Source organism: Dipteris shenzhenensis, chromosome 30 (assembly GCF_047967505.1).
Source record: "Dipteris shenzhenensis isolate YYH24624 ecotype China chromosome 30, Dip_SZ_1.0, whole genome shotgun sequence".
In the NCBI taxonomy this organism is placed as follows: Eukaryota; Viridiplantae; Streptophyta; class Polypodiopsida; order Gleicheniales; family Dipteridaceae; genus Dipteris; species Dipteris shenzhenensis.
The window spans coordinates 10,040,864-10,052,289 of NC_141625.1; the positions used below are offsets into that span (position 1 = coordinate 10,040,864).

The following is an 11,426-nucleotide window of genomic DNA, read 5'->3' on the forward strand; positions in this document are numbered from 1 at the left end:
TCTGCAGTCCCCATAACACTCTCTGATGTGTGTGTTAGCTCTACATTTGAGGAGTATATGTTGCTCATTTTCTATGTCCCTGTGGGGCAGATTTTGCAGATCCTTTCTTCTCTAGGGATTCTGGGTCTTGCCCACCTCACCTCTAGACCATGCGAACCCATTCTAATTTTGCAGATTAGATGCCTTTAATATTGACATGTCTTCCCTGAGGTATTCTGTAGCTGTCGATTGAGTTTATTTCCTGTTGCATATTTGCCCTCTGGTTTTGCCATAGCTTCTGTAGCATTTTCTGCGTCACTATGTCCCTGGTTTCGCATGCATCTTCTGGTATATGAGAGAGAGAGAGAGAGAGAGAGAGAGAGAGAGAGAGAGTAAAGCTTTTCGTGCTTTTTTTATCCTTTTTGTAGCCGGAGTGGATGGCACCAGAAGTCTTACGTGATGAACTGTCAAATGAGAAATCTGATGTGTACAGTTTTGGTGTGATTCTTTGGGAGCTGATCACTTTGCAACAGCCTTGGAATGGCTTAAGCCCTGCACAGGTTCTGTATTGAAATCTTCTATACTAATCTTTGGAAGGGGCAGAGTTAAACTCGTGCAGCATTGCAAATTCTAGAGAAAGTGAAATTTTATATGGTGGGTGCACATGTGATTAGGTGACTGAAGGATTGCCGGAAATCTAAGTGGATACCCACATCTCTTTTGCAAAATTCGTGTTGTTGGTATTTGCTCTTGTGCAGAGCTGATTATCTGGGCTTAGCTGTGGCTGGTTTGAGCACTTTTTGGATGTGGTTTTCAAGGCTCAGCAAAGAATTCACTAACTGTCATTTCTGCAGGTTGTTGGGGCAGTGGGCTTTCAAAACCGGAGGCTTCAGATTCCAACAGATCTTAATCCAGAGATAGCTGCACTTGTAGAGGCTTGCTTTTCAGAGTAATCATCGAGAAACCTGAGTGTGTGTGAACCATAATAGTGTGGATGATTACATGGAAGAATTGGCATGGTAAAATAGATGAAGAGATTGAGCGAGTCCTTTTCCCTCCCTTTTCTTAAAGAAACTCTCTGTCTCCATCCTCAAATTTTCATATTCATGCAAAAATGTTGAAAGATTAAGGACTTTCAAAAAGTAAAGTTTGAATGAGATTCACGTATAATTTGCACCTGATCAGAGTCCAAATGTGCTTAATTCCATACAATGCAGTGATCCAAGAGGGCGCCCTTCTTTTGCAAGCATCATGGAGACCCTCAAATCCATTCAGAAGCTTTCAGTGACAGTGGATGCGGTGTCTACTGCCTAATGGTCATCCTAAAAGCTGTCACAATTTCTTGCACATGCCATTGCCATTTGACAAGATCTATGTGATAGAAAAGGTCATTATGCCACCACCCCCACCCCTACCCCCACCCTATTCTATGAATATATACTTTTTCATACTTGTAGTTTCCAAAACATTATTATTAAATGGTTGTTCTGCTTTAACCTGCAGGTCAATTTCATTGGGTGATGCTGACTAGAGTGGAAACAGCATACAACAGCTGTAAAGTAGGAAATCCCCATTCTTTGTGGCCATTTAACTGGAGAATTACTTTCAGTGTACTATAAAAGCGGTCTTACCTGTAATTAAATCAAAGGTTTCTGAGTGCATTGGAGTGAGTCAATTGGAGTGTGTTACTGTGTTCTTCAGTGCATTCCTCCTTTTTCCTCCATCTTCCTGCCAAAATTTACAAAATCTTGGAGTGCGTCTAATGCAATTCGGCACAACTAACTAGAAAAAAGGTAAAATATTTATTTTCATGGGCACACGTGCAGATTATGGTGTCTTTATGCATGCTTATGTAATATTTTCTGGGAAGTTTGAGTAGCAAGTTCTTATGCAAGTAGGGAAAATATTATTCTTATGCACGTGATATCCATTCAAAACGTTTAATGGTGATACAGAGCTACGCCAGGTGAAGTCATATGGCATCGTGCCTGTTGATACCCATTCAAAACATTTAATGGTGTATACTGAGCTACGCCAGGAAGTCAAATGTCATCATGCTTCTATTGCCAGGTGGACGGATTATTCTAGATCTGGCATGGTTATCCTCAATCAAAATAAACTTTCTACCATGATGAGGACTAAACGATCGTAGTGGCAGGAAGGATGCTTAGAAATGGATATCTATACAAAGCCATAACTTGAAAAAAAAGTCAGTCTGAATGAAGACCTGTGTCCCTAAAGGTGACACTAATTTTCAGCTTAGCTACATAGATGATAATAGGATCATGCATCTATTGTACTAACAGAATCTCATCTCACTGAAACTTAGTTTTGTCTCCTGAATATTGTTGATTGAAATCATGATGAGAGGATCTACTGTTTCTCTACAATCAGAGGCTTTGATATCCTGTGCATTTGTTGTCTTTGTCCCAAGTATTTTTAGACACCACAAGAATCATACAAAAGCCTCATTGAAGCAATTTCTTTTCGAAGGGGATTGTGCTTGTAGCGCTTTGGCATGTCATTTGGTGTACATGCCAATCTTTTAATCATTTGGCAATGCCCCATTATTGTTAGTTCCTATCGATTGCAAAACAGCGACAATGCCACTAACTAGTTATCTTAGAAGGGGACTAATGTATGTAGTATTTGGTATTGCTGGGCTCCTTGTTCTGTTGATGCTTTGTGTGCACACACATGCATGTGCTCGTGCGTGCATGCACATACATGTATGCATGTACATAGACACACATTCTTATACATGCATATGCTGGACCTCTAGAGCATCCTCTACAATAGTAACTAGGATGAAGTTCTTGTAGAGAGATTATTGTGTTCCTATCACGATTTTGCGCTTTGAAAGGCACATGATATGGCACCCCCTACATTTTTGCGCTATGCAAAAACTAAGGGGTAAGAATATCCAAGGATCATGAGGCCTTCAAGCAAAGCTATTGACTATTAGTTTGGAAATATTAGGCATAAAAAGTCACCTTAAATGGCGAAGAATAATTGCATATACAAAGAAAGTCTGAAGACCAAGTAGATCTTTCATTGTATGTGCAAATGCAATGACTAAAGAATTGAAAGATCGAACTCCTAAAGCAATTTACTTTCAAAGCACATGTTTATTCATTAAAGTAAACAACATAAGAAATTATATTACTAGCTTATATCATAGAGTATACTAGCTCTCAAAACATGTGATCTTTGAATCTCTCCTTTGTTGATCATTGTATACTCTTGAAGATAAAAGTCTCCATCCAAGTCGTGGCTTGTTATATTGTGAGTAATTCTTTCTATTTAAGTGGTGGATTGCCCTATCAACTAGATTGTCTAAGCAATTTTTGGCTTAAAATGCTTGTTTGAAAGACAAGTGGTATTCTAGTTTCACAAGTAGTTGTAGCTGGATGAAGAGAATGTGAACTACTTTTTGATTAGCCTTCTCATTTAATATTGGCCTTTGTCTTGTTCAGAAACAAACCAATGTATCCTCTTACAAAGATAAGCTTTCATACATGTTGTGGCTTGGTAATTTTGTGAATCTTTCCTCTTATAGAAGAACAAGTCAATGGATCCTCTTATAGATAGAAGCTTTTGTCCATGTTGTGGCTTGATAAATTCTTTCTATCTTAAGCAATACATTGCCCTATTGTAGATTGTTAAGCACTTGTATGCTTAGAAATAATTTTTTTGGGAGAGTCTTTAGTGAAATCGCATACTCTTCACAAGGAGTTGTAGCTTGAAGGGAGAGAATTTGGGCTACTTTTTTATTAGCCTTCTCCTTTAGTGTTAGCCTTTGTCACAGTTGAGTTTGCCCTTCACTTGCAAACTGTTGACAAAACTTAGTACAAAGACCTTTTTATGAATGGAGGCTCAAGTATGTGTGGGTGTGTGGATTTGTATTGTGAGGGAATATGTTTATACTAAGGTCCACACCTACCCTTGGGCATTTCCTGTTGATGTCTGTGGGGGCATCATAGCAGCTTGTCCCTAGTATGCATGATAGACTTATGGTTTCCAATCTTGTGATTGTCGTCAGTGTGTTGTGTGTTTAGAGGATGAGTGTAGGCATGTGCTCGGATTCATCTAGATATATGTCGTCACAAACTTAAATGAAGGATGCTCATGTGTGAGAATGATGCATAACTTGAGAAGGATTGGCTCTCCAAATGGGGTGAAAGGAGTGCTCACGTGAGTGTATTTTTTCTAGACTCTTCCTACATGCTCAGCTCAAGCCACAATCCATATGCATGCAAATGCCATACTCACACACCATGAATGATGTGAGAGGGTACAACCCCTCGTGCCTTTTGGGATCACATCCCTTGGGCATACCCCATTATTCTGCTCGTAGCCTATGACTCTTTTATGCCTACCATTGATTAATGCAATACCCATGCACAATACTATCTTTTTATAACCATCCTAGGACCTAATGCATATGTGCATATTTTATTATATATGATTGATCAATTTACAATGTTACAACCATAGGGTAATCGCCAAATTCCTTAGAATGATCCACTAGGATCTAATACAAATAATCATATCGTGACATATGTATCTTCTTTTACAGAGAGAAGTCATGTAATCAAAACAAGCCCTTACATACATAGTCATTGGAATATGAATCTATTACTCGAAATGGGCTTAGTGGTTGTAAGGCCTTAAGTAATTTGGTTACAATCCACTTTGCTTTAGCTTCCCTTGCAAATCGATAACCAATGGCACTTTAGATATGTATCTTAGTATCCTAATGCCAAGTGCACAAGTTATGTTCTTCCTGTGGGGGTTAAAGGTCAGTGTGCCTTTACCCCGATTATGTACAATACTCAAACACATATATAAATGAATGAAAAAGAAGATTAGGGGGTTCTGCACCCACCAAAACTTGTGTGGCTCTCTGTTTCTCTCTCTCCCTCTTCCGTTCTTGCTTCCGTTGAGAGCACTCTCAACTGATATCAGAGCCCGGGTGATCTAGCTGAGTGTGCGTGAATGCTTGGAAGCTCAACAGCTCTGCGGGAGGAAGGAGAAGCTCTGTGGGAAGCTTTGTGGTGACTTTACTTGCATCCGAGTGTGCCGAGACCTTGGAGGAACCTTTGGAAAAGTCACTTTGATTTTGCGAAGTGGTTTTGAGAGTGCAAAGTGTTTTCAAAGAAAGTCATTTTTTGAGCTTTTCCCTGTTCCGTATTGACTTGTAGAGGCAACTATTACTTGCTTTTAGTGTCCACTTTACTTTAGGAGCTTGGAAACACCTTCATTCTTGAATCTGGGATCATTTCATTGGATTTCTGACTCACTGTCAGTTTTCGCGTTTTTCTGTCCGGGTGTTGGAACTCAAGTTTGGAGCAATCATTTGCAGATTTGTCAGTTCCGGTGGACTCAGGAGGTTCTAAAACTTCTATGTTGCTCATCATTTGCACTCCGGTGGAGTTTACAAACAGCTCTGTTTTCAAAAACGTTTTTCAGTCCATGTGTTGGACCCAGTGATTGAGACCACGGTTTTCAAAACCGTCTGTCCCATTATGTTCCGGACGTCCAAAAATCCCTACCTGTCAGTTCTTACGTGATTCGGTGGAGGGTTGTCAGAGTTATAGATCTCTATGTATTTGATTTCGTCTCTCTGTTATGCAGTTTTTATTTTAAGGTTACCTTAGATTTATGCCACATGGCAGTGGATAAGTGTTGATTCCCATTTCTCACTCATCGGTTGGGATTTTGGAGTTCTGACAGAAGAGAGATATTTACAGATTTTCTTGCTAAGTTCGATTATGCAATGGCGCCCATGTTTTAAGGCATCTCAGGTTCTATTTTCAGTAGCGGTCATTACCGTGGGATCATGATTTCTTGAGCATACCTTATGTTGATCACTCTGGTTGCAGTTTGAGTAGTGCGCTCGTTCGTGGTGTGCATTGGGTTGTAGTGGATGATTTATAGGCCATTTGGATGCATTGCGGTTCTTATTGGATGCGTTGATAGGCCCAAATTACCTTGTGGGATGTTATTTTTATGGACGCTTTGCACATGGATGCTATTTTATGCTGAGGGACAGCTTTGACACATTGCAGGTGATGCACTGATAGTGCTATGCTCTCTTGGATGAGATATTATTAATGCATATACCAGTGGACGGTGTTTATGCTTGAGTCATTTGGCACTTATTGGCATTTTAGATTGCCATTGCAATTGGCATTTTAGATTGGGCCAGATTTGCTCATATGGATGCATAGTATATGCACATTAGTCAGATGCTTTGAGACATGAGTTTTGGTGATATGTCACTCTATTGTGGCATATACACTTGGGTGCACCTGGTATTTGGTGTGATTCTCTCTGGTAGGCATTAGCATTTGGGATTTTTGCTTCATTTGCATCATGGCATCCTCTTCCATGTCTGAAAAGGACTTTTTTTAGCATTAAAAAGTTTGATGGGACAAACTTTTCTTTGTGGAAAGAGCAAATAAGGGATGTGCTTATTCAAAAGAAGCAGATTAAACCTTGGCAGGGATTGAAGCTAAGCTTGCAAATATGTCCGAGGATGATTGGAATGAGTTGGGAGGATGATTGGAATGAGTTGGATGCATTAGTAAAGTTTACTATTAGACTTCATTTTGCAAAGTCAGTTTATTTCACAGTAGTAAATGAGCAGACTACGGAAGATTTGTGGAAGAAACTGTGCACCACTTATGAGAAGGAAACTGCCTCTAATAAAGTTTACCTCATAAAGAGGTTGTTTGAGCTGCATATGAAGGAAGGGGTCTCCATTGCTTCTCACTTGAATGAATTCAATATTATTTTCAGTCAGCTTTAGGCTCAGAAGATGAATTTTGATGCGGAGACCAAGGCAATATTTCTCTTATGTTCATTGCCATCCTCATGGGATACCTTCCGTACAGTTGTCAGTAACTCTGCACCTGGTGGAGTACTGAAATTTGATGATGTTGTGGGTAGCTTGTTAGCCGAGGAGATTAGACGGAAGTCTATGGACGGCAACAAGCAAGATGTAGCCTTAAATGTGCAAAGGGACATATAGTTTAGAGGGAAGTCCAAAGATAGAGAGAAGTCTCGTAGCAAATCCAGGGCATGGAACATTGAGTGTTACCACTGTGGCAAGAAGGGCCATATGAAAAAGGATTGCTACAAGCTGAAAAGAGAGCAAAAGGATAAGAAAAAGAATGCAAATTGGGGTGCAAATCAAAAGGAAGAGAGTCCAAGGGAGGACAAAGGAAGAGTGAAGATCGAGGAGATCAATGCAGTCACACATGATAGTGACAATGACGTTCTCTTCATGTCTAGTTTATCTGCAGAGTTGCTTACCACTCCAGATGATGCATATTCCCAGGATTGGATTTTGGATTTTGGTGCTTCATTCCATGTTACTCCCCATAGGGAATAGTTCTCCACTTATGACAGTGGAAAGACAGGTTGTGTGTATCTTGGAAATGACTATGCATGTGACATAGTGGGAGTAGGTGACAAAGTTTTCTTTTGCAAATGGGTCTGCATTTATTTTGAAACATGTGAGACATGTGCCTAAGTTGACCAAGAGTCTTATTTCAGCGGTTCAGCTAGATGATGCTGGTTTTCACACCACTTTTGGCTTTCAGAGTTGGAAAATTCAGAAGGGCTCTATGCTTTTGGCTAGGGGTGCCAAGTATGGGACTTTGTATCCCTTACATGTATCAGGGGTATTTGATCATGTTGTTGCAATAACCGAGCAGCCAAGCACTTCTTTGTGGCATTGCAGGTTGGGGCACATGAGCCAGAATGGAATGAAACTCTTATGCCGTTTGGATTATGTAGCGCATTTGAGTTTCTCTGATTTTGAATTTTGTGAGCACTGTCTCTATGGGAAGCAGACTAAATCAGCCCATAAAAGAAAGGAGAAGAAAGAGTTTAAAAAGCTTGATTTGGTGCATTCAGACGTATGTGGTCCCATCAGGGTAAATTTTAACAAGCAACGATTAGAGCTTAAGTGTAGATGATTGAGCTATTTTTTAAAATTCTAAAATCCTACTATGACATTTGGGCGAATAATTTCAAAATCAAATGTTGAAGTGTAGCTACTTGGCGAATAATTTTGAAGTCAATTTTCCAAATGTATACTATAAAAATTTATCTCATTACTTAAGGAGTCTACATTAATTTTTACAAAGTGATAGATACGTTCATGTACCCAAACATAATTGTGTGATTCTATAATTCATTTGCAACTTTTGTGAACTCTCTCTCTCTCTCTCTCTCTCTCTCTCAAATTTTATATAGAAAACACCCAAGGTGCCATCTTGTTGAATGCATGTTTCTAGTTATGCAATGCACGTGACTATAAAAATTCTCAATATTCAAACATCTAGTCGTTGATGCGTTTACTACCTTCCTAGAAACCAATTTTTGATTATCTTAGCACTTATTTCTCTACCCATAACAATGATTATGACACATAAATTTATTCAAAAAGAGGCTACGCCCCTTAGATTGTTGACTCAATTGCACCTTTTCCATTTTTATGTTTAAAATATCAATAATCTCATTAAGTGCACTCCATTTTGGATAGAATTTCACTTCTCATAAAAAGGTGAGAGCATTTTCCTCTAAAAGCATCTCAAAATTTATTCATTGGCTACAACTATAGATGCTAAGATCGTACACATAAGTAAACCATAAATCTATGTAAGGATCTAAGACAATTCTTTGTATGCATGCAGTGTGCACCCTACCCTCAAAATAACCATGTAAAAAATACCCATAGAAGATTAGACCATCACCATTAAGTCTTTCCTTGGGTTCACTATGTGTGTTCTATGTGAGTCCACAAAATTTGAGACCATCACCAACAAGTCTTGCCTTGGCAGCTTCACTGTGTGTGTGCTATGTGAGTCCACAACATGGTCAAATCCAACAACACCCTCAAATAGTTTTAATTTGATCATAATCAATTCTAGAACCCTACTATCAACCCATGCTTGCAATTGAATTCAGTCAAGCTCTTATTTTTCAACCTTTAAAAGTTGAATGTGAATTTTCTTTTTTCTAGTATTGAAGAGTAATTCAATACCTTTTTTTCTTCAAAACACATTAGGATGGATGTTTCAAATAGCTCTTTGAAAATAATAGTCAAAACACTTTTCAACCAACTAACCTCATGCACCTCCAATGCATTTAACCTTATGATCCAAATTAAATCCAATACTTGATCATTGTTTGCATCAAGAATGGCCCAATTCAAGATATGTTGACTTACCAAGACACACAAAAGAGGCAAACATATTTCAAACCAACTTTTATTATAGTTCTGATGTATGCCTCTTTGTTGCATGTTGTCATTTGTTACATACCACTTAATTAGTGCAAGCCATGAATCATCATACATCAATAAGAAAAACTTTCACCTTCAGCTTGGATCTTGTACAAAATTTAAATTGAAAACTTGTGAAGCACTTCCTAGCACATGTACAAAGCACATATATCAACTAAAGAACTACTAACAAGATTTTCATACAATCCTTCCTTTGCTTTTGGAAATGGGTATCTTAGCTCGTCATGGTACTTTTGTAGTAGATCAATCCTTCCTTTGCTTTAGGAAATGGGTATCCAAGCTCATCATGGTACCTTTGTAGTAGATCAAAGTAAGTGTTCGTGCAATAAAAGAAAGACATCTTTGACATCAGTTCACCTTCCCACAATGAAAAGGGACAATTGGGGTATAAAACCATGTACTCATTCAACTAATTATTGTTCTTGTTATGATAACTTATGTGAGAAAGCCCTAAAATGACAAGGAGAAAGACATGGGGGAAAGACAATGAAGCATCATGCCTACTATTCATGTCCAACTCTGCTTTGTCACAATTCAAATTTACACTCTAGCCAATACCATTGCTCATAGTGCCTTTCTCGCATCACCACATGCTTAAAGCAGTGCACTTGATTATGTTTCCCTTCTACAATACACATCATGATATACAAAAAATAGTCATACTTGCTGCAAATTCTGCAAAATTTACCAAAAAATGAAATGGTTCATAAAGCATCATGCAACCTTGCATATTGTCATAATGGGAGTGGCACATAGGAGAAGTATATACTAGATTTGAGTCACGGATCTTACACATGGGGAGAAGGATAATGTCTGCTACCATTGGGCATATTTGGACCTCTCACATCTGCTGTGTCATGTTGTTCCAACTCCCGATTTCAAATTTTATTGTTCAATGTTTGCCTCCTTCAAGACTACCTTCCCACATGGAGCTTATGTTGATATGTCCCCCAAGACTGCGACTTCTACTACATCATCAGGGGTAATGTCGAGGACAATTGAAAAGTAGATGCTGCAAGTCCTAGTTTAAGAAAAACCACACAACCAATATGTCAAACAAATAAGAACAACATGAGGCCTAGCTAATTAATCTGAATAGATCCATCTCATGACTACTTGTCACGTGCACTGATGACACACTGGTAGCTGAACTCAGGTTTCACCTCCAAAGGGTGTTTCTAGATGGTTAACCATGAAGGGATCTGGGAAAATTGGTATTTTACTTCCTTCTAGGAAGGGTGCTAGAAGGGAGTTCCTAGGCAGCCTCCATGCAGCAAAGTGTTGGCAAACTACTCCCTTCCCTTCTACACTACACATCATGATACACATAGAAACTAGTTATAGTCACATAAAAATTTACATGATATTAATCAAACAACAGATGAGACCTTACACAATAGCATAATAGATTATGATTCATCATGATGAGAAGAAAGAAGAGAATGATGTGCAGAGAGGCAATGAAGAATCATACCTGCAATTCATGTTCAGTTCTGCTTTATTGCAATTTGGACATATACTCCATCCAACACCATTGCTCATGGCCATTTATCATAGCCGTGTATCCAATACACGATTTTATGCTCTTGTCCAAAGTAGTCCCTTTTAAACTACAAATTAGGGAACACATAGCAAATACCTATAATTGTAGCAAGTTCTTCATAGCATTAATTATGAGAAACCCAAACAACAATAGCACAATGCATCATCATTTATTCCACATTGACATTTGAATGACAAAATTACCTTGAGGGTACACCACCCAAAAGTTTTGTGCAATATCCAGCAACTGTAGATCTCAGCTCCTACAACATATAGTACTTGCCTATATTTTAAAAAGATAAGATCAACATTTTTATTTTGCATGTAATATCCATCAAAAGCTCTTACAACCATTTCCTTGAGAGTAAAAAACATAAAGATTTGTCCAAAATAAGTGCAAACATGAACTCCTAGAAAATATAGTAATTGAATTTATTTCAACTAATACTACTACTAGCTTTTGTAATACTAAACGTATTTGTGTTAGTCTTATACTAACTATAGGCCCATATTAACGCTAAGTCTATTCAACTTGTACTGATTAGATACTAATTCAAACTAATCGTATCTAATACCAACATTTAAA

At 38.4% G+C, this 11,426-nt stretch overlaps 1 protein-coding gene and 1 pseudogene across 1 annotated transcript in view; one reads left to right on the forward strand and one right to left on the reverse strand.

Annotated features, from left to right (window-relative positions):
* LOC147881694 (serine/threonine-protein kinase CTR1-like) overlaps positions 1 to 1,788 on the forward strand; it is an 84,799-nt gene extending 83,011 nt beyond the window's left edge. Inside the window, exons 13-16 of the mRNA XM_087402110.1 lie at positions 408 to 539; positions 834 to 928; positions 1,197 to 1,366; positions 1,483 to 1,788. Of these exons, the coding sequence (XP_087258236.1) occupies positions 408 to 539; positions 834 to 928; positions 1,197 to 1,293 (324 nt within the window). The 3' untranslated portion in view covers positions 1,294 to 1,366; positions 1,483 to 1,788. The remainder of the gene's footprint in view (positions 1 to 407; positions 540 to 833; positions 929 to 1,196; positions 1,367 to 1,482) is intronic.
* An 8,395-nt stretch (positions 1,789 to 10,183) lies between these two features.
* Positions 10,184 to 10,846, reverse strand: LOC147881696 (uncharacterized; annotated as a pseudogene).
* Between the last annotated feature and the right edge of the window lie 580 nt (positions 10,847 to 11,426).